At 39.0% G+C, this 24,373-nt stretch overlaps 1 protein-coding gene across 1 annotated transcript in view; it reads left to right on the top strand.

The window, feature by feature from the left end:
- RSRC1 (arginine and serine rich coiled-coil 1) overlaps window positions 1-24,373 on the top strand; it is a 382,940-nt gene that overhangs the window by 64,117 nt on the left and 294,450 nt on the right. Inside the window, exon 4 of the mRNA XM_049867089.1 lies at window positions 23,018-23,191. Within this exon, the coding sequence (XP_049723046.1) occupies window positions 23,018-23,191 (174 nt within the window). The remainder of the gene's footprint in view (window positions 1-23,017; window positions 23,192-24,373) is intronic.

The following is a 24,373-nucleotide window of genomic DNA, read 5'->3' as shown; positions in this document are numbered from 1 at the left end:
AAATTACTTTTAAGCTTCTTTTTGCCCAGATGGAATGCTTTATGTTTGAATGAGAGAATGGTTCAAATGAAACAATTGAAATTTTTTTTTTTCTGATTTAGCATGTTTTGAATACTATTCCTCTCTTAAGAATAGGAATTTCAGCTTTTATTTTTCATGAGTAGCTTTTTTTCTTAATTTTAAAGGAAGTTTAAATTCCTTTTCCAAAGTAGTATTCTGTCTTTTGCTAATGACTTGGGACTCTATGAGCATCAGTAATGGTTATGGTACTGATGGTTATGGTACTGACCTGTATAGTAATACTATAAAGTACGTATTTTAATAGTAGGCTATATGGTCCCACACTATTCTGATTTGATAGTTTCCAGTGTGGAGCTGAAACCCTGGTGGCGTAGTGGTTAAGTGCTGTGTCTGCTAGCCAAAAGGTCAGCAGTTCAAATCCACCAAGCGCTCCTTGGAAACTCTATGAGGCAGTTCTACTCTGTCCTGTAGGGTCACTATGAGTCGAAATCAACTTGACAGCAAGGGGTTTATTTTCCTTCCATATCAGGGTCATTCGTCACTGCTTGCGGTTGTTCTGTTCCTAGTCCTCTCCAGCCACTTTAATCTGTTATTAATGCAGAGAAAGGTAAGTAAATTGATGGGAAAGTCAGTTTATTTTCTACTTAATCCATAAGAAAAGCTCTAAGTGGTAATCTGAGAATTCTTTTCATACTTTTCAGGAAAATAAAATGCATAGAGTTTTAATGTTCTTTAATTTTTATTTTTATCTTGAACATGAAGTTCAAGTAAAATGACTTGTAAAGTCTTTAAAAAAATTTAACCTCTTCTTCCCTTAAATCAGTAGTGAAAAAGGAAGTATGATAGTCTTAAAAAAGAAGTAACTTTGTATTATCTGTGTAAATTTATCTTCTTGTCAATTTATGAGCTATTACTTATATAATTGACAGAGGTAGGAAGTAAGGAGCCCCAGTGCTGGAGTGGTTAAGTGTTCAGCTGCTGAGTTGAAGGTTGGCAGTTCAAACCCACTGGCTGCTCTGCAGGAGAAAGATGGGGCAGTTCTGCTCCCGTAAAGATTAAGGCCTTGGAAATCCTATGGGGCAGTTCCGCTCCCGTAACGATTACGGCCTTGGAAATCCTATGGGGGCAGTGCCGCTCCCGTAAAGATGACGGCCTTGGAAATCCCACGGGGCACTGCCGCTCCCGCAACGATTACGGCCTTGGAAATCCTATGGGGGCAGTGCCGCTCCCGTAAAGATTACGGCCTTGGAAATCCCACGGGGCAGTTCCGCTCCCGTAAAGATTACGGCCTTGGAAATCTTATGGGGCAGTTCCGCTCCCCCAACGATTACGGCCTTGGAAATCCCACGGGGCAGTTCCGCTCCCGTAAAGATTACGGCCTTGGAAATCTTATGGGGCAGTTCCGCTCCCCCAACGATTACGGCCTTGGAAATCCCACGGGGCAGTTCCGCTCCCGTAAAGATTACGGCCTTGGAAATCCCACGGGGCAGTTCCACTCCCGTAAAGATTACGGCCTTGGATATCCTACGGGGCAGTTCCGCTCCCGTAAAGATTACGGCATTGGAAATCTTATGGGGCAGTTCCGCTCCCGTAAAGATTACGGCCTTGGAAATCCCACGGGGCAGTTCCGCTCCCGTAAAGATTACGGCCTTGGAAATCCTACGGGGCAGTTCCGCTCCCGTAAAGATTACGGCATTGGAAATCTTATGGGGCAGTTCCGCTCCCGTAAAGATTACGGCCTTGGAAATCCCACGGGGCAGTTCCGCTCCTGTAAAGATTACGGCCTTGGAAATCCCACGGGGCAGTTCCGCTCCCGTAAAGATTACGGCCTTGGAAATCCCACGGGGCAGTTCCGCTCCCCCAACGATTACGGCCTTGGAAATCTTATGGGGCAGTTCCGCTCCCCCAACGATTACGGCCTTGGAAATCTTATGGGGCAGTTCCGCTCCCGTAAAGATTACGGCCTTGGAAATCCCACGGGGCAGTTCCGCTCCCGTAAAGATTACGGCCTTGGAAATCTTATGGGGCAGTTCCGCTCCCGTAAAGATTACGGCCTTGGAAATCTTATGGGGCAGTTCCGCTCCCCCAACGATTACGGCCTTGGAAATCCCACGGGGCAGTTCCGCTCCCGTAAAGATTACGGCCTTGGAAATCTTATGGGGCAGTTCCGCTCCCCCAACGATTACGGCCTTGGAAATCCCACGGGGCAGTTCCGCTCCCGTAAAGATTACGGCCTTGGAAATCTTATGGGGCAGTTCCGCTCCCCCAACGATTACGGCCTTGGAAATCCCACGGGGCAGTTCCGCTCCCGTAAAGATTACGGCCTGGGAAATCCCACGGGGCAGTTCCGCTCCCGTAAAGATTACGGCCTTGGAAATCTTATGGGGCAGTTCCGCTCCCGTAAAGATTACGGCCTTGGAAATCCCACGGGGCAGTTCCGCTCCCGTAAAGATTACGGCCTTGGAAATCTTATGGGGCAGTTCCGCTCCCGTAAAGATTACGGCCTTGGAAATCCCACGGGGCAGTTCCGCTCCCGTAAAGATTACGGCCTTGGAAATCTTATGGGGCAGTTCCGCTCCCCCAACGATTACGGCCTTGGAAATCCCACGGGGCAGTTCCGCTCCCGTAAAGATTACGGCCTTGGAAATCTTATGGGGCAGTTCCGCTCCCCCAACGATTACGGCCTTGGAAATCCCACGGGGCAGTTCCGCTCCCGTAAAGATTACGGCCTTGGAAATCCCACGGGGCAGTTCCGCTCCCGTAAAGATTACGGCCTTGGAAATCCCACGGGGCAGTTCCGCTCCCGTAAAGATTACGGCCTTGGAAATCCCACGGGGCAGTTCCGCTCCCGTAAAGATTACGGCCTTGGAAATCTTATGGGGCAGTTCCGCTCCCCCAACGATTACGGCCTTGGAAATCCCACGGGGCAGTTCCGCTCCCGTAAAGATTACGGCCTTGGAAATCCCACGGGGCAGTTCCACTCCCGTAAAGATTACGGCCTTGGAAATCCTACGGGGCAGTTCCGCTCCCGTAAAGATTACGGCATTGGAAATCTTATGGGGCAGTTCCGCTCCCGTAAAGATTACGGCCTTGGAAATCTTATGGGGCAGTTCTACTCTGCCCTGTAGGGTCACCATGAGTCGGAATCGACTTGATGGCAGCAAGTTTGGTTTGGGTGGTTAGGAAGTTTTATGTTTGCTGCTTTTATTTAAAAATGGAAAGTGTCAGCTAAAAGTTGTTAGACATAATTATATATTAAACCCATTTCTTTTAAGGAAGAACCCCTGAAATACATAGGAAGTATATAAAAGTAAAACAATAATTTGTAAGTTTGAATATAGCGTAAAGATTTTTTGTTTCGATCTCATTGTTGATAACAGTCCACACATGCTGGGTGCTGTTGGGCAGGACGTCACTTCTAGGACAGTCTCTTTACTTGTTAATGTTTTTTCCAATAGTATAAAATCAGTTGTTTACACTGGGTCTGGAACTTAAATTTGTGAATACCTTCTTTAAATCATCCCAAAATGTGGAGAGTAAAGGCTAAATTTCCAGGGGGAAAACAGGAAAATGTAATTGTTGAATTTTTAGTTAATTATTTAAGATGTTCTGATACATTGCTTCCTTGCCTTTGTTTCCTCCTGTACCGTATAGCAAGACTTTAACAGACACAGACTCTGTCTCTTTGCAGAATCTTTTCTGCTTCCTATTGTGTGGTTTATGAAAAAAGCTAGGGTTGTTTTAAATACAGTATGTAGTTTATGATGCACTGGGTTTATATATAGTAATGCTGGGTGTACCCGATTCCTGGTTTTCATTTATAAAATACAGCGACCATTGAGATAAGCCATAGTTGTATGTACTAGGCTTCTTCTTTTCTCTGAGTCTTTTTTTTTTTTTAATGTATTTACTTTTTTCTTCATGGTATATAACAAAACATTTGACAGTTCAACAATTTTTACATACGTAGGTCCGTGACATGACATTCATCATGTTTTTCAACCGTCGTTCTTATCCATACCTAAATGATACCATCTTGTTTGGGCAATCAAAATATTGACATAAACAATTTAGAACTTGTTCACACATTCGGAAAAACAGCAAAAAACGAGGGAATTGAAGACCTTGTATGACGGCAACAGTATGTAGTCTGTTGTAAAACTATTCCGTCTGTCCATTTAGGTTATGCTTTCTGTCCATTTAGTTGCATTGAATGAAGCCGTGTAGCAAGTTACTTGAGACTTTTAAAAATATTTTTTTAAATCCTTCATTTAAATAACTCAAAAGTGAACTGTTAAGTTTTTCTTCCAGCTTTATAATCATGCTTTGTTATAATTAAGCGATACTAAGTTCGTCCTTTAGTTTCTATCTTTTAGGAACAAGGAAATAATCTTTTAAAAGAAAATTTTAGTTTCAAAAAACTTTTCAGGTTTTCTTGGGAGAAGTGATCTTCATCTTTTTCGGTTTAGTTTTGAATTTGGAGTAATTGTTGTGATTATAAAACACAAAGTTTTTGGAGTTTGACTTTGCAATCATATTTGTTGTAAAAACCCTTTTTTCTTTATGGAGGTATTCCATGAATACTTAAAATTTTCATGTGTATATTTAGGTTTTGCACATTAGAAAGCACGTTAAGTTCATATTTTCTTTATTTCCAAAAAATGAGATCAAAACTAATGTTTAATGATTTAAATTTATTTGCGTACCTTACTGTTCAAAGACATTTTGAAGTTCGTAGTCTTTGATGCCAAAATGGAAAGGTACGTTATTTGGGGAGGTGAAGAAACAGTAAACGTTGAACGTCACTTTGCTTGGTTGATAAGCACCCCCCCTCTGCCCAGCACAGATGGTGCAGGAATTTGCTTCATCATTCTAATTCAGTTTTGGAAGTTGTCATTTTTGTCTTACAAAAAATACTCTTATTGCTCTATTAATTAAGGACTCCTTAAGACAGTTTGCCTTTGAAAAAGCAACCTTTATTTTTTGTGCATTTAAAAATAGTAATGATGATGAGTGTAGCCTAAAAATGATGAATATAACCTAAAGAAATGAAACTGAGTAAACATCATTTTGATTTTTTAAAAATTATGTCTTCTACTCTTTTATTTAAAGTGATTTTAGTGCAAATAAGAACTACCAAGTATGATCTTATACTTGTTATGGATATCCATGAAAAACTTCACCCAAAAGCTATTAGATTTAAAATACAATACTGGTAGCTACCAGCTGCTAAAAAATTTCATTTGCTGATTTTATTATTTTACTCCTTTGTAATTTAAATGCCTTTATTTTGAAGTTTAACTTAAGGATATTGTAAAGAATATAGCATTTTAAGATTAGATGGTATCCAGAACATAACAGTCCATTGACTTAGTCCATTGTAATTGGAAGAATTATTAAATGACACTGACCTCATTTCCTCTAGAACAATGAAAATTAATAGTTTCACATTTTATTAGGCTGGTATTCCAGACGTAGTGTACATTTAATTAAGTGTCGTTTCCTTTTAGTTATGGTATGTGTATCTGTTTTTTGTCGCAAATTCTTTCTAGTTTTACAGTTTTCCACATGTTTTCTTTCACCATTTATGATTTTTTTCAAAGCAGAGCAATAAGGATTTAAATCACTTTAGCATGCAGCACAACAGTTCCCATTCAAACAATAAACGCCATTTTAAAAAGCCTTTAGATCTTCTATCACTTCATAAATATAAATGTATAAAAGCGTTGTGCAGTTGTAGTGCCCACCTGCTAATTAAATGCAGATTTTCCCAAACTTGTTTAAAATCTGTCTATTTGTTTCAACTCTTTCTCTCTTCAGAATACATATGGCCCTTGTGAAACTAATTATGCTTACAGAGCAGCTGTTAAATTTAGTGCAGCTAATTTTATCCAATATTTTACATTTTAATTGATTACCTGTGAAGAAATTAGCAAATTAACACTTATTGTACAGTAACTGAATGGACTTTTACGGTTGCTTTCAGATTTAACAAGTGAAATCAGGCACTGATGGAATAAAGACGTTTCTAGGATTTTTAGGTGGGGAAGTGATTGCTGGACCAAGCTGGTGTGAAAATTCGGGAAGACCGATGAGTGATGCCAGGCATCTGTGTGTTCTGTATCTTAAACATGAAAAGCAGCTTGGAAAGTAATAGCTTTTTCTCAGAATTTTGGTAACATATGGGCTTATCTGGATCTAAGAAGTCTTTGAAGATCTTTGAACTTCACTAAATGACTTAACCTTTGGCATGGTGGGTGGGTTATATCCTTTTCATGGGGGGGTGGGCGCTGGCATTCTGCATTTCTCTTTTGCTCTTTTTCCTCTTCTCAGTTCTACTTTGTAATATCTTCTCTCAAAAATCGGGAGACGGGAATGAGGTTTGGGAATTGGGAAGGCCGGCATGATGAGACTGCCGAGGTGTGTAGATGAATGGCTCTACCTGTGGTAAGATGGGGTTAAATCTAACAATATTTCAGAAATGAGTGTGTGTAGGCATTTATTTTCTCTTCAGTTGTAGGTTTTATTTGAAAATAATATTGCAATCAGATCTTACTGACAGTGTGCTGTAGTTGAGAGGATGTAGAGGCCTGGATTCAGATATCAGCTCTATCACTCATTGGCTCTATAACCTCTGAACTTTTCAGAGGTCAGTTTTCTTAAAAGAAAAAAAACCATTCAAAACACAAAAAGACACCCTCCCCCCTACTCCTCCCAAGAGAGATGATAATAACAACTATTTGTTTAAATACTTGGGAGAATTGAATGAGAGAAAGACCATGAATACAGCTAGCATGCTTCTCAGCACGTAGAAGACCTCCAGTGATAATAATAATAGGGGCCACTGTTGCACTCTATAACATTGCTAAATAAGAGATATACTAAATCAACATTGAAACTCTGATGGCACAGTGGTTAAGAGCTACGGCAGCTAAGCAAAAGATCAGCAGTTCAGATCCACCAGCCACTCCTTGGAAACCCTATGGGGCAGTTCCACTCTGTCTTATAAGGTTGCTGTGAGTTGGAATCGACTCAACGGCAATGGGTAATGTATATTTTAGACCATTAACTCTTACGGTAAACGATAGATTGATTTTGCACTGTGATCCTCATATCCCAGCTTTGAATTCTGATAGCTCAGTTGTAAGACAGGATGTGATTTATAGGTCCAGGTAAATGTATCCGGACTTTTAATAAGAAAGATTATGTCAGTTGGGCACTAGGAGTAGGGAGTGACAGCATCAGGGATACTCAGGCAGTTGCCGTTGACACACACTTGACCTTGGCAGCTACAGAAAGCTTCAGTCTCTGCCCCGGTGAGGGCAGTTGCCCTTGGCTCTGCAGTTTAGAACATTCGGTAATGTTACTTCTCTAAAGAGATGACAGCTCTAAGGCAGATAAGGGATCAAAGCTGAATAGTATTAACTCAGTTAATTTGTCTTAGTTAAAACCTAGAATGTGTGTGTTTTCCCCAAAGAAATAGAATCATCAGTGGTGGTGAGTGTACTTGAAACAGTCTTTTGGTACAAGGCTTGAGTGTACTTGAAACAGTCTTTTGGTACAAGGCTTCAGGCGCTTTCTGTTAACAGGGTTATATGGATTGGACTGAAAAAGTAACCATCATAATTTTTTTGCTGGGTTTCAAATGACAGTCTTAGAAGTGAGGTTTCAAACATTTTTGAAAAGCACCTGAATGGGAGTTTTAAGCATCCATAAAACAAAGCAGTATATGAACCCTCAGTTACCCATGTTCCCAACTGCATCACACAGCAGTCCTTTACCAGTCTCAAAGTTTGCTCGCTTTGTTGGGATGGCTCTACCAAAAACCTGTTGCCACCGAGACAATTCTGACTTAAAACGACTCTATAGGACAGAGTAGAACTGCCTCATAGGGTTTCTGAGGTGTGGCTGGTGAATTCAAACTGCCGACCTTTTGGTTGACCAGCTGATGGCTTAACCACTGTGCCACCAGGGCTCTGGGGTGGGCCGAGAGCAACCTTTACTCTCTGGCTAATTTAGTTTCTTACCACCCATCTGTCAGTTTGTTATACTCTGGTGGACTGCATGTTGCTGTGATGCTAGAAGCTATGCCATCAGTATTTCAGATACCAGCAGGGTCACCAGCGGTTGACAGGTTTCAGCAGAGCTTACAGACAAGGAAGAAAGGCCTGGCAATCTGCTTCCAAAAACTAGCCAGTGAAAATCTGTGAATCACAAGAGACCATTGTCCAACACAGTGCTGGAAGATGAACCACCTAGGTAAGAAGGCACTCGGAATACGCAGTGGCCACCACGGTGGACTCGAGCGTAGCAAGTATTGTGAAGAGGGCAGAGAACTGGGCACCGTGAGTCAGAGCTGACTTGATGGCGACTAACAGCAACAATTTAGTTCCAGTATTAATACTTAACTCTTGTGAGGACTCAGTGCAGTGCCTTATGAACAAGGTTGTTTCCACCCTGGCTGCTGGGAATACTTTCTTCTCCAGTATGATATTCAGGAATTCTGCTGCTTCCCAGTATATTTTTACCTGGTCCCATAGAACTTCACCTTGTATATTGACAGATCAGAACATGTCAAAGATTGAGGGGGCCTCACTGCAGATTGTCCAGCTTTCTCCTCTCTGGTGTCATGCCTTCAAGTTCTAGGCACGTCGGCCTCCCTGAGGTCTCTCTGTCTCCTCACTCAGCAAGACCACCAGGCTGTGTTTGGGTTCCCTCTCCCTCCCCGGTGGCCTGGAAACTTCCTCAGTGCAATAAGCTGGGGAAGGCCTTTGTCTCCCTTCAGCTGGCATCACAGGCCTGTGCTGCTTCGTGTCCAGTGTCTGAAGCTGACGTTTCACACGTTTGGTCTGCTTCTCTAGTCGTTTTCTATTTCTGTGGCCTTAGTCGCTTTTGGCTGTGTGACTCCAGGAGTGCTTATTCTATTTGTGATTTCTCTTATTTTTCATTTTCATTCCACCAGGGATTTATCAGCTTTATTAAATCTTAAAGAGTCAAGTTTTGCCATTCCTGATCTCCTGTTTCGTTAGTATTTGTTTTTTTTTACTCTTTCATCTTCGAGTTTCATTTTCTCTTTTTCTACTCATTGAGATGGTTATGTAGATCATTTACTTTAAGCTTTTATTCTTTTCTAATATATGCATTTAATGTTATTAATTTTCCCCTAATCTGTGCTTTAGCTATATTTTAGATGTGGCGTATTTTCTTTCAGTTTAAATATATAAAAAATATCCATGTGATTCCTTCTTTCTTATGCATTGTGTAGAAGTATATTACTTAATTTCCAAACATTTGGGGAATTTTCTGGTTGCCTTTTGTTTTCTTGCTTTTTTCTGCCGTGGTTGGAGGATATAACCTGAATGCTTTCCACCTTTGCAGTGTGTTGAGTTTAGCTTTATGGCCCATCATATGATTTATCTTAGGAAATATTGCAGGTACACTTGACAAGAATGAGGATTCTTCAGAGTTGGGATATAGTTATTTAGGTGAGTTTTACCATTAGTTCAAATCTTCTCTAGCTCTACTTGTTTTCTTTTTATATCTGCGTATTTCATTTTACTTGGATCAATGATTAATGCCCATGGAAGCAGCAGTCAAGAAATCAAATGACGTATTGCATTGGGCACATCTGCTGTAAAAGACCTCTTTAAAGCGTTAGAAAAGCAAAGATGTCACTTTAAGGACTAAAGTGTGCCTGACTCATGCTAAAACTGGACAGTAAATAAGGAAGACTGAAGAAGAATTGATGCCTTTAAATTGTTTTGGCGAAGAATATTGAATATACCATGGACTGCCAGAAGAACAAACAAATCTGTCTTGGAAGAAGTACAGCCAGAATGCATCTTAGAAGTGAAGATGGTGAGAGGATTTACTTTGGACATGTTATCAGGAGGAATCAGTCCCTGGAAAGGGATATCATGCTTGGTAAAGTAGAGGGTCAGTGAAAAAGAGAAAAACCCTCGATGAGATGGATTGACACAGTGGCTGCAGCAGCGGGCTGAAGCGTAGCTACCACATCTTTGCACAAGTAACTTGCACCTTCTACGTTTGCCAACCGTGCCCCCCAACCCTGTGAAATATTTTTGTATTTTTATAGCGTGTAAAAAATAAATTGGCGTAATGGCGCTTCCAAAAATACCTTATAGAGGGAGGGCGTGGTTGGCAGACAAATGTAGAAGGCGTGATATTTGTGTGAAACACAGTACTATAGTGAAGATGACACAGGACCGGGCGACGTTTCGTTCTGTTGTACATGGGGTCGTTGTGAGTCGGAACCAACTTGACTGCACCTAAGAACAACAATCAGACAGATCCTGGTCGTGGATTTGTCTATTTTCCTGTAAGTTCTGTCAGTTTTTGCTTTATACATCTTATGGCTCCTTTATTAAATATAAATTCAGGATTGTTATATATTCTATTTGGATTGACCTTGTCCTTAAAACCAAAAACACCAAACCCAGTGCTGTTGAGTCGATTCTGACTCGTAGTGACCCTATAGGACAGAGTAGAACTGCCCCACGGAGTTTCCAGGGAGCGACTGGCGGATTTGAATTGCTGACCTCTTGGTTAGCAGCTGTAGCACTTAACCACTACGCCACCAGGGTTTCTGACCTTGTCCTTATCATCACGGAATTTCTCTATTTCTAGCAATATTCCTTACTTTGAAGTCTAATTTGTCTGATACTGGCATAGCTTCATGATTCTTTTTGTAAGTGCTTGCATGATGTCTTTTTTCATCATCTTACTTTCAACCTTTTTTTGTTTTTATATTTAAGATGTTCATTTTGAAAGCTACGTATAGGTTTTTCTTCCCTTATTTTGACAGTCTTTTTCTTTAAATGGTAGTATTTAGTCCATTTATGTCTTTTAATTACTGATATATTTGGATTTAAATCTACCATCTTACTCTTTGTTTTCTATCTGTCATTCACTTTTTTTCTTTTTTTGACTTTCTTGCCTTTGGATTAATTTTATTACTTCATTTTCTTCTCTATTAGCTTGCCCGTTATACCTTAATTTAATTTTTCTTTAACTACGTAACCTAGGAATTACAGCATGTCCTTATTTGAGTCTTACATAAATTAGTACTTTCATCCCTGTCTTAGTTATCTAAACTGGTTGCCATTGAATTGATTCTGACTCATAGCGACCCTATAGTTATTTAGTTCTGCTATAATAGAAATACCACAAGTGGATTGTTTTATCAAACAGAAGTTTATTCTCTCACAGTCTAGTAGGCTAGAAGTCGAAAATGAGGGCGTCAGATCCAGGGGAAGGCTTTCTCTCTCTGTCGGCACTAGAGGAAGGTCCTTGTCATCAGTCTTCTCTTGGCCTAGGACCTCCTCTGCGCAGGAACCCCAGGTCCAAAGGACACGCTCTGCTCCTGGTGCTGCTTTCTTGGTGGTATGAGGCCCCCTTGTCTCTCTGCTCACTTCTGTCTTTTATGTCTCAAAAGAGATTGGCCCAAGTTGTAGATTAATCTGTAGATATAGTCTACATAACTGTCTCTAATCCTGCCTCATTAACATCATAGTGATTAGGATTTACAACACACAGGAAAATCACATCAGATGACAAAATGGTGGACAGTCACACAATACTGGGAATCATGACCTAGCCAAGTTGACAGATATTTTGGGGGGACACAATTCAATCCATGACAATCTCTTAAAAAATAGCTTTGATACTTAAAGGATATCTTGGCTGGATGTAACATTGGGAACACAACTTTTTCCCCTAGAACTCCTCAGGGAAGCATAAGGCCATTCTTGGGCAACTGAGAAGACTAATGTCAAATTGACTTCTTTGTTAGTGACTTGGTCAGAGTATTTTTTTCCCCCTTTATCTCTGAAGTACAGTGACTTTTATCAGAATATGTCTCAGTATTGACTATGGTCAGTCCCTTTTCCCAGAAGTTTTAGTTGGATTATGATTCTAATATTGGCTCAGTTCTCTTGATTTTCCTTCTTTCGGAGCCTCAATTAGGTTGGTTGTTCATTGTCTGCCTCTTTTTTCTATTATTGTCTCTGATCTTCTCTGCTATTTTTGTTTTCTTTCTCTTGGTTCTGTTCATTGCTTGCTTCTATGTCTCTTATTATATGTTCATTCACGTTCTCTTTGGGCATCTTGTAATTAGCATTCATTTATGAGGTGATTTTTTTTTCCTTTTTCTTTAACTTCTTTGCTAAAATGAGACAGAAATCATTTTATATCTTCCTGTTGTTCATTTCTGTTTGAATTTCTGTTTTGTTTCTTTGTATTTAATTCATGTCATGGTGTTTGTTACAGTTTTCTGTGCTGCTGCTTTTTTTTTTATTTGATGGATATTTGCATTGCCTGAAAAATTTTGATTCTCAATTTTCTGTTTCTTAGAGTTGCTTTGTGGGAATGTTGAATCCTTTTTTTCTATTCATGATAAAATGTGCAGGATTTTCTTCAATCAGCAGTAACAGACAATCCATGGATGGACTCAAGGTTTTGGGTGGTGCCTTAGTCGTCTAGTGCTGCTACAACAGAAATACCGTAAGTGGATGGCTTTAACAAACAGAAATTTATTCTCTCACAGCTTAGGAGGCTAGAAGTCCAAAATTAGGGTGCTAACTCCCAGGGGAGGTGTTCTTTCTCTGTTGGCTCTGGGGAAAGGCCCTTGTCATCAATCTTGTCCTGGCCTAGGAGCTTCTCAGCACAGGGACCAAAGGACGCGCTCTGCTTCTGGCTCTTCTTTCACGGTGGTTTGAGGTCCTTCTTCTCTGCTCGCTTCTGTCTTTTATATCTCAAAAGAGATTGACTCAGGATACAACCTAATCCTCTAGATTGAGTGCCGCCTCAACATAACTGCCTCTAATCTTACCTCATTAACATCACAGAGGTTAGGGTTTACAACACATAGGATTATCAGATCACAAAATGGTGGAAAACCGCAAAGTACTGGGAGTCTTGATGTAGCCAAGTTGACACACCTTTTGGGGGAATACAATTCAATCCATAACAGTGGCTTTTAAGGTTTCTTGGATACCTCATCTGTTAGTACAGTGAGGTGTCTGCTAGTGGTGCAAACAGTTAAGCACTTGACTACTAACTGAAAGTGTCACCATTTGAACCCAACGCGAGGCACCTCAGAAGAAAGGCCTGGAGATCTCCCAAACGATCACAGCCTTGAAAACTCTCTGGAGTTCAGTTCTGCTCTGCCACGTTGGGTGGCCATGAGTGGGAGTGAACTCAGTGCAACTGGTTTTGTGAAATTTCTTTAAAAAAAGGGAAATTTTAGGGAACAGCTAGGTCTGTTTTCAGATCCTTTGATGTGATCTTGTTTTTTGTAGAGTCTTGAATTTCAGCTCTTTGTTTTCTAGTGTTTTTTCACCACCGAACCACCAAGGGACACCTCCCCTTTCCAAAGTGTATCTTTTTCCCAGCGTGTAGGTCATTAAACGAAAAAAAATCCTGTTTTTATGGTTTTATTTGGATTGTGGTAGTGGATGAAATTAGATGCCTGTGTTTTAAAATGCCATCCTGACCTGGAATTCGCGTTTGTTTATTTAGTGTGTAATTATTTTATTCAGTTATAATTTGTTTTATTTTATGGTAAATGTAGTCTTTATTTATAGTACTCCACTTAAGAGACATGTTGAAGTATTATATTTTTTTGAAAGACAAAAAACTAAGGTATTTGTTTTGATTACATATGTTTGGAACTTATTAGCCAATTAAGAAACTTGACAGATTGTTTTTTGAGGGCAGTAACTCACTTTAGGTAGTGCCGTTATGGTGAGTCTTCCTATTCTGTAGATATTGAAAGCATCTATCTGGTCTAATAGGACATCCTGCTGTCCATTTATTGCTTATATATGGCGTGTTCTAGGGTGCCGCATTTTTTATCAAATGCTTCTTTGCTTATAAAATATCTCCATCTTGGCTTTGATACTCTAGAGACTTACAGCATGCTTTATCCGAAAAGTATTTATTGGAGGAATGAGGGACAAATGACATCTTAACTTTTAGTATAGTTTCTTCCACTTTTTTTTCCCCATCTGATCAGGGTAGGAAATCTCTTTGCTCCGACCTGTTACTTCTTGATGGGATCCTTTAAAATTGTAAGTAAAGTTGCTTAATAAAGCCGATGGTTTTGTTCATGTGTCCAGGATGTGAGTTTTACTCAAAATTACGTAAAATAATTTTATGATAACTAACAAGCGAACAACTTAATTCATTTTTTATATTTGTGTTTAATGTTTTGGCCCCTTTCAACAAATTCTAATATTGTTATTATGTCTATGTTTTTGGGCTGTCTGTCTTTTTCTCATGCATTCTCTCCGGAGTCATTTTTTTGCCTTTTGCAGTCCATAAACAAGACTAAGAAGTCCACAGTTATGATAGTTAAAACGATGAACATTAAGGCATCGAGGAAAAAGCCCCACTAGCTTGTGTGATGTACGGTGATATTTTAAGACTTACTGTCTTTAAATTAGACATCAAAAAAAAAAATTTTTTAAGGGCTACTTAAATAATGGATCTTCTAGTACTACCTCAGTTCATTGAGCCATACCAGCAGCATTTATAGGAGACTATTCCAGAATAGTGTAGAATTCTTATAAGAAGACACTAGGTGAGTAATGAGCAAGTTGCTTCTAGAGAACGGCAGGCATTTGCGTTTTCTACAGTGGAGTCTTTGTGTTAGGGAAAATCATGAGATGGGGTTGTGGATAATTGAATTTGGTTAATAAATCAGATAAGTGGGAAGGAGATAGAGGTGGGGAGAGAAGGAGGTGTGGTATGGGGGGGGGTAAAGTTGATAGAAGGCCCCAATGCTAATTGAGGTCTCTAGGTTTGCTCTGATGCTGCTAGGTAGAGTGATCTTACTTTCTGATTTCTCTGGGACAGTCCCAGTTTAGGTGTACTGTCCTAGTGTTATAATCTCCTCCCCCGACTGACTCTCAAAATTGTCCTCTTTTATTTTCAAAAGGTTCAGATGATAACGACACGGGCTTCATACTAATAGTAAACCTCTAGAGATTATGTATTTGACTGCTAAGGGCTAGATGTGGAGAAGACAAGGATTTTAAACCTGTGCATTATTATTATTATTGACTTACCTATATGAAGGAACTATATTATCTTTAATTTAATTTTGTTGTTGAACATATACACAGCAAAGCGTACACCAGTTCAACAGCCTCTACAGGTTCCATTTAGTGACATTGATTACATTCCTTGAGCTGTGCCACCATTCTCACTCTTCTTTTCTGAGTTGTTCCTCCCCATTAACATAAATTCACAGCCCCCCAAGGTTCCTGTCTAATTTCTCGAGTTGCTATTGTCGATTTGATCCCATATAGATAGTTCTTAAAACAGCATAATGCTCAAGGCAGACATTTTTTACTAGTTAAGCTAAACTATTTTTTTTTTTTTTATTATTTGGTTTTAAGAAGACGCCATGGGAAATTTTTGGTTTAGGGTTTAAAGATTATCTCAGGGCATTAGTTTCAGGGGTTCATCCAACCTTCATAGCTCTAGGAAGTCTGGATTCCATGAGAATTTGATATTCTCTTCTTCATTTTCCCCCTTTTGATCAGGATTCTTCTATAGAGTCTTTGATCAAAATGTTCACTAATGGCAGCTGGGCACCATCCCATGCTTCTGGCCTCATGGCCAAGGAGGCTGTTGTTCATGGAGGCAGTTAGCCATATATTCCACGTCCTCTTCCTATTCCTGAGTCTCCAGGTGAATAGAGACCAATTGTTTTACCTTGGATGGCCACTTGAAAGCTTTTAAGACCCCGGGTACTACACATCAAACTAGGAGGTAAAACAGAGAAAATAAACAAGTTTTTAGGCCAGTGAGCTGCGATGTCACTTAAAATGATGACCCGAAACTCCAAACCAGGAAACCAGATCGCATGAGGATTTTTGTTGTACATAAGCAGCTTCAGCAGCTACTCTTTTCTTTGTGTTTTCTTTTATGTCCTTGTTGTAAATATATCTATTGCAGCCGTTGTCAGTTCACCTTTTTACAGGTGTACAACTTACTGACAGCAGTTACAGTAATCAGCTGTGCAACCCTACCCTTAATCAATGTGATGTCCCCAATGCCATTAACCCCCCTTTTCCCTCATCCTCCCAGCCCTGGTAGCCACTAATAAACTTTGTTCTCTATACATTTGTCTTTTCTTGTCTTTTTGTATAAGTAAGGTCATACAATACTTGTCCTTTTGTGATTGATTTATTTCACTCGGCACAATGTCTTCCAGCTGCATCCATATTACAGCAGATACCGAGACTTCATTTCTCCTGTTGGCTGAGAAGTATTCCATTGTGTGTGTGTACCACATTGAGTTTATCCATTCATCTGTCCATGGACGTTTAGGTTATTTCCACCGTTTGGCTATTGTGAATAGTGCTGCCGTGAGCATTGGTGTACAAGTCTCTGTCTGAGGCTCTGCTCCCAAGTCTTGTGGGTCTGTCCGTAGCAGTGGGATTGCTGCATCATATTGTAGTTTTTTTTGTTTTAGTTTTTTGAGGAACTGCCACACTGTTTTCTACATTGGCTGCACCATTTTACATTCCCAACAGCAGTGGGCAAGGGTTCCAGTTTCCCCACATCCTCACTGATATTTGTTATTTCCTTTTTTTTTTTCCTCTTTATCTCAGCCATCCTTACCTGTTGCCGTTGAGTCGATTTTGACTGATAGCAACCTTATAGGACCGCGTAGAACTGCCACATAGGGTTTCTAAGGAGCAGTTGGTGGCTTTGAACTGCCAGCCATTTGGTTAGCAGCCACGCTCTTTAACCACTGTGCCACCAGGATTCCTCAGCCATCCTAGTGGGAGTGAAATGGTATCTCATTGTGGTTTTGATTTACTTCATTCTGATGGCTGATGATGACGGGCATCTTTTCCTGTGTTTAGTGGCCATTTGAATGCCTTCTTTGGTAAAATGTGTATTCAGGTTCTTTGCCCACTTTATGATTGGGTTATTTGTCTTTTTGTTGTTAAGTTGCCTAAGTTTTATATATATTTTGATTATTAGATTCTTGTTGAATATGTGGTTTCCGAAAATATTCTCCCAGTTGGTAGCTTTTCACTTTTTTGGTAAAGTCTTTTGATGAACAACAGTTTTTAATTTGTATATGGTGCCATTTACTTATTTTGTTTTAAAACAACTGTAATTCTTGTTGGAGGCCTGGTGGCACAGTAGTTGGGAGCTTGGCTGCCAACCAGAAGGTCGGCAGTTCAGATCCACCAGCTGCTCCTTGGAAACCCTATGGGGCAGTTTTACTCTGTCCTGTAGGGTTGCTATGAGTCGGAAGACAGCCGTGGTTTTTTTTTTTGTTGTTGTTATTGTGTGTTGCCATCGAGTCCATTGCAACTTATGGCGGCCTCATGTGTGCAGAGTAGGACTGCTCTGTAGGGTTTTCAAGGCTGTGACCTTTAGGAAGCAGATCACTAGGCCTTTTTCCCTAGGTGCCTGTGGGTGGGTTTGAACTGTCAACCTTTTGGCTAGTATTCAGGTGCTTAACTGTTTGCACTGTCTAGGGACTCTATATAAAAGAACTGCATTTTTTATATCCTTTTTATTTTAAGAAAGTTGAGTGATCCTTATGTCAGCCTTAAAATTTTAAAGGTCTGTCAAGGTCAGAATGGTGCACTTTACTGGATTAGTTATGTATAAGGGAAACATATTTCCTGTGCTTCTGATACATTTTTTATTCATTCTTTCAGATTAGCCTGTCCCTCAATTACTGTTCCTCAGTGCCTGCCGCCTCCTGCCAGATTGCTTGTCTGCTCTCTCACAGCCCAGCCAGTTACTGTTTATTTAATCCCCACAGTAACCTCAGGGGTAGTTACTGTCTTCATTTTGCAGATAAGGAAGCAATGCCTAGAGAGGAAAAAACTTGCTGAAGGACACCATTATTTGAGGAATTTTTCATTTTTAAACTTGATGGTTATATAATAGTAGATACATTTAGTTCTAAAATACAGTAAAAATATGATTTCACCAAAACCCGTGTTATCTGTATTCCATAATTTGTTTAACATTTGCAGAGTTGCAGACAAAAAAGAGGCAAGCCACTAAGAAGCGAGCTTTTATTAGAAATTTGTTCTAAAAAGAAGCTCTTAGTTTTGTTAGAGTTTAAACCAACATTTAACTTGCCTATCTTTTGATACTCTACATTTTCTCTGGTTAGATGAAAGCTAGTTGCTATTTTGGTCCCAAGCAATGTAGAACCAAATTAAGGTAATATACTGTGAGTTTATATAGGCATAAGGTGAGTCGGTCTACCTGTCTGTCTGTCTGCCTGGCTGTCTGTCGTCTGTCCAGTAGCTGAGGCTATCACAAAAAAGACCCCTCTCCATTTTTGTTATTACTCATTTCTTTTACTCAGAGAACTTGAAATTCTGACTGATTATGTTAAGAGATTTTAGGAATAATTGTTAACATTTCCGTATTACCAGATATGATGGAAGATTGAATCAGAAATGAAGAGAATGACAGCTGTGGGGCAGTACATTGCAATGATAAATGAAAGCTTTGTTTTCATGTGGAAGCATACTCATGTGTCAAAATTAAGAGAAGGAGTCGTCACAGAAACTTATTATAGGCAAAATGATGGGAGTTTAGTTTTGTGAGTTAGGGCAGTGAAGTAACTACACTTTTGACATTTCTAGTGGTAATTACAGCAACCACATTTTAAAAAAGGAAGAAATGTGAGGTATAACTTTTCTAGCAGTAATTAGAGTGACTTCTCAAAATCACATTTGACATCGTGGCCTCATAACAACACTCTTCAGTCACTGGTGAGCAGGTAGAGATGGACGGGGGCAGGCATTGTGTCTCTAAAACCATGTAATTCTCCTCATGATAACGCTCTTCAGTCAATGGTGAGTAGGTAGGGATGGGAGGGGGCAGGCATTATTCAGTGTCTCTAAAACCATGTAATTCTCCTCATGATAACTCTCTTCAGTCAATGGTGAGTAGGTAGGGATGGAAGGGGGCAGGCATTATTCAGTGTCTCTAAAACCATGTAATTCTCCTCATGATAACTCTCTTCAGTCAATGGTGAGTAGGTAGGGATGGAAGGGGGCAGGCTTTATTCAATGTCTCTAAAACCGTGTAATTCTCCTCATAATAACACTCTTCAGTCAATGGTGAGTAGGTAGGGATGGAAGGGGGCAGGCATTATTCAGTGTCTCTAAAACCATGTAATTCTCCTTATGATAACGCTCTCAGTCAATGGTGAGTAGGTAGGGATGGAAGGGGGCAGGCTTTATTCAATGTCTCTAAAACCGTGTAATTCTCCTCATAACACTCTTCAGTCAATGGTGAGCAGGCAGGGATGGACGAGGGCAGGCATTATTCATTGTCTCTAAAACCGTGTCATTCTCCTCATAATAACACTCTTCAGTCAATGGTGAGCAGGTAGGGATGGATGGGGGCAGGCATTATTCAATGTCTCTAAAACCACGTAATTCTCCTCACGATAATGCTCTTCAGTCAATGGTGAGCAGGTAGGCATGGATGGGGGCAGGCATTATTCAATGTCTCTAAAACCATGTAATTCTCCTCACGATAACGCTCTTCAGTCAATGGTGAGCAGGTAGGCATGGATGGGGGCAGGCATTATTCAAGGTCTCTAAAACCATATAATTCTCAAGACCTCAGGACTAGCTCATGCAATCTCTCCATCATTCACATTCCTTACTCTTTAATAATTGGTTTTGCCCTTTTTTTTTTTGCTTAATCAGTCTTGTTAGGGGTTTATCACTTTTGTTGCTTTTCTCAAAGACCCGGATTATAGCTTTGTTATTTTTATCGTTTTATATTTCATTGAGTTTTGCTCTTTTCTTTAATGCTTCCTCTACCTACTTTGCTGTTTTTCTGACCGCTTAAGGAGGAACTCTTCCTTGGTCATTACTTGCAGACCTTTCTTCTTCTTTTCTAATATAAGCCTTTAAAGTATCAATTTCTCTTTACACAATGGTTTAGTTGCATCCAAGAAATTCTCGTATATTGTATTTTCATTATCGTTCAGTTTGAAACATTATCTAATTTCCCTTATGATTTCTTATTTCATCCATGAATTATTTAGAAGTATATTATTTAATTCCCATGTATTTGGAGTTTTTCTGGATATCTTACTGTTATTGAATTCTAATTGAATTTTGTGGTCTGATAAATGTATTCTGTATGATTTCTTCATATGAATTGACCTTTTTATCTGCATAAAGCATCCCTTTTTATTTCACCGTTGCTCTTTGTTTCTGAAATCTGGTTTATCTGAGATTAATATATTCACCCCAGCCTTTCCTGTACCCACTGTTTGCAAGATATATCTATTTTTGACCATTTACTTTCAACCTGTGTCTTTATAGTTTATCTCCTTCAGACAGTATATGGTTGTGAGTTGTTCTTTAAACCATTTGAACAAGCTCTGACTTTTAATTAACATATTAAGTCCATGAATGTTTAATGTCCTTATCTATAGGATTGGATTAAAGTCTCCTGTTTTATTATTTAAGTTTGTCCACTCTGTTTTTTGTTTCTTCATACATCCTTTCCAGTGTCATTTTGGATTAATGAATGTTTTTAAGAATTTTCTTTTAATTCACCTATTGGCTTTTTAAGATATACTTCACATTTCTTCTTTTTTAAAAAAATGGTTGCTGTAAGGATTATAATACATACCCTTAACATTTCAGTGTACTTAGCCATTACTGTTTCCGCACATAAAATGTACAAAGTTTACATACTTTGTGCTGTAGAGGCTGTATGTATCGTATCTACATTCTTTGTAAACCCTAAAGCGATGTAACTTTTACTTTAAAACTTATATATGTATTTAAATAAAGAGAAATAAAAATCTTTAAATATTATCTATGTATATTACCACTTTCAGTGGTCTTCATTCCTTCCTAAACATTCAAGTTTCCATGTGTTATCATTTTTCTCTTCAGCTTAAAGAACTTTCTTTAGTATTTATTGCAACGCTGGCCTGCCGTTGATGAATATTTTTTACTTTTCCTTTATCTAGGAATGTTTTTCTTTTACATTCATTTTTTGAGGGATATTTTTGTTAGGTATAAAAATCTGGGTTGAGTTTTTTCTTGTTTTTTTCTTTGTATCATATTAAGAACTTTGTTCTACCTTTGTTTTTTAATAATTTATTTGTTGTTGAAAATACACACAGCGGAACATACACTAATTTCTATATATAATTCAGTGACATTGATGACATTCTTTAGGTTGTGCAGCCATCCTCACCCTCCTTTTCTGAGTTGTTTCTGCCATTCACATATACTCACCCGCCCCAAGCTTCCTTGTTCTGTCTTTTGATCTCTAATGTTTCCAATGAGAAGCCCCAGTATATATGTGTCATTTTCTTTGAAAACTTTCAAGGTTTCTCTTTATCTTTAGTTTTCTTCAGTTAGACTGTGATATCCCTAGTCATGATCTTCTTCGTATTTATCTTACTTGGGGTTCACGGAACTTCTAGAATCTGTGAATTCATCTCTTGCTAAATTTGGGAAATATTGGCTACTACTTAAAAAAAAAATTGTTTTCTGCTTCCTGGTCTGTCTTCTTTCCTTCTGGTTTTAGACAGACATGTTAGAGATTTTCGTATTTTCTTCTGATGGGATCATTTCTCTCGATCTCTTTTCAAGTACACATTCTTTCCTGTCATCACTAATCTACTATTAACCTCATTCAGGAAATTTTAAATTTCAGTGACTGTGTTTTTCATTTAAACAGTTTCTATTTTTTTACTTTCTGCTTTTCTGCTGAGATTTCCTATCTTTCTATTCATTACAAGCATAGTTATAATTACTGCCTTAAAATCCTTGTCTGCCGTTTCTAGCATCTGGCTTCATCTCAGTGTTGATCTCCATTCACTCTTGTCACATTTTCCCTCTTTCTTTGTATATCTAGTAACTATGCATTTTATCCTGGACATGCTGAATGTCATTTTGTGGATACCCTGAAGAGTGCTGATTTTTTTGTTTACTTGTTTCTTTTAGCAGGAAATTAAGTTTTTCTTTGAATTGCAAAAATTCTGTCTCTATAGTGGCAGCTGAAATTTCATTTGATTTCTTTTATCCTTAGCTGGTTGGAGTCTGTCCTTCATATACATGATTTTGGGCTCAGCCAGAAATCTGCATAGAGTTTGTACATAGAATTTAAAACATTTTTTTCTGACCTTTGTCCAAGATTGTCCTTAGATTTTCCTGTTGTTAGGGTTGTTCTATGTCTGTCTTCTGGTGTTTTAGGCCAGAAAGCCTGCAGGTTTTCTGTTGGAGTTTAGCTGTCCTGCATGGCCTAGACCTGGATCTGCACTCGGGATAGAAACTGATAAAGTGGGCAAATTTCTTATTGCTGTTTTCTTTCATCCAAGTGTTGACACCCTTGCAGAATCTGCCTGCTTTTGGTTACTCTCCAGTACCTTCAGGTAGCTGTTTTTTTTATCATTGTTATCTGTAGGGTTGTGGGTCTGGTAGGCAATACTGTAAGCCAGCAGACCTGAAATGTTCACTTTTGGCATGTGGCATGTCCTGTGTAATACCATCTTCATTTTATACAAAAGACTCTCTGGGTTGGGGTAGATGAATAGTTTTATTGAAAAAATTGGAAGTAGGGCTTGAATAGATATGGAAGCAGAGATTGTAGTGATCAGTAAAACCCTATCCCAGGGGATTGATTAAGTTAAGTACAGTTAGGTTTTATCTGAGGAGATTTGAGTAAATAAGACTTGATTTGAACCTTTAAGATGTTCCCTTTTTAACTGAACCTTAATTTCCTGCAAAGTTGGCAGTATATATTTCCCTCATATATCATTTTAATTGAGGGCACTTATTCATAAGGAATCATACTCAGATGGTTGCTTCACACAGTTTAATTTATGACTAAAACTGAGGAATCCTTTCTATCAGAGATAATTTTTAGATACATTCCATTTCATTATGCAAAATACACACTAAGATTATATAATAAATTCTACTTATTGTAGGTCCAGGTCAAGACCCCGCCCACGTTCCCATAGTCGAAGCAGTGAAAGGTCCAGTCACAGAAGAACCCGCAGTAGATCTCGGGATAGAGAACGGCGTAAAGCCAGAGAGAAGGAGAAGAGAGAGAAGGAGAAGGAGAAGGGAAAGGACAAGGAAGTGCATGGCGTCAAACGTGGGTAAGTTCAAGCAAGTGTTAAGCAGTGATGACTCTGTGACTCCATGGCAGTATTCAAACTAAATTTTTATTCTCTGAGATTTTTCTTATTTTCAGTCTTGAAGCTAAAAATTGCTAGAAGAGTAGAAGATGAAGAAGGAGAGAATACAGTAAAGAAAGGAGAAAAGATAAAGCCAAAATAGTTATCTCAGGTTTTCACTGTGGTACCTTCCTGTTTCTGTTTTCATTTAACGCTAATAGAACAGATTTTAGAAATGCAACACAAAGAGCAGTATTAAAGCTTGGAATGTAAGTAAAAAAGGAAAATATACGTAATTCTTTGGCAGAGTATTGCATTCAGTTTCCTTTTTCATGAGTGTGAATTTAAAATCTGAAGAATGTTTAATGATTAAAGATATCTATCAGCTTGTTGTGAAGCTGGAAATCCTGGTGGTGTAGTGATTAAAAGCTCCGGCTGCTAACCAAAAGGACAGCAGTTTGAATCCACCAGGCACACCTTGGAGACTGTATAGGGCAGTTCTACTCTGTCCTGTAGTTGGAATTGACTTGATGGCAATGTTTTTTTTTTTTTTGTAAAGCTGTTAGGGGAAAAAGATAAAGTGGAAACACAGAGAGGGAATCATATTATTGGTTGTTGTTGTTGTGTGCCATCAAGTCGATTCGGACCCATAGCAACCCTATAGAACGGAATAGAAGTGCCCTATAAGGTTTCCTAGGCTGTAATCTTTACAGGGACGGATCTTCAGCTCTTTTCTTATGAGGAGCCGCTGTTAGGTTTGAACCATAGACCTTTTGGTTAGCAGCTGAGTATTAACCGTTGTACCACCATGGCTCCTTGTGCTGTTGGTTAGGCCTCTTTTAATATAAAATGGGAACTTGGTCATTGTTAGAGCACGTGTGTATATGTGACCCAGAATTCATTTTTAATAAAATTGGTATTACTGAAACAGTGGTTATAATCCTGTCTATTTCAAGATTAAAACCCACTCATAACTCTTTATCAAATTAGAAGATGTTAAAATGAAACAAAATCTTGTTTACCAGCTTAAATTTCCAGCTTCTTACTTGCTTTACTTGAAATTTGCCTTAGTATCTTTTATTCTATGAAGCAGAACATCTTGAAATTTATTCCTTTGGCGGTCTTTCAACACCCTGTGTGAAGACGTTTAATATTCTGTATAAA

This window comes from Elephas maximus, chromosome 23 (genome assembly GCF_024166365.1).
Source record: "Elephas maximus indicus isolate mEleMax1 chromosome 23, mEleMax1 primary haplotype, whole genome shotgun sequence".
Taxonomy (NCBI): Eukaryota; Metazoa; Chordata; class Mammalia; order Proboscidea; family Elephantidae; genus Elephas; species Elephas maximus.
Note: the sequence above shows the minus strand (reverse complement) of the source record. Positions and strands in the feature narration are given on the sequence as shown.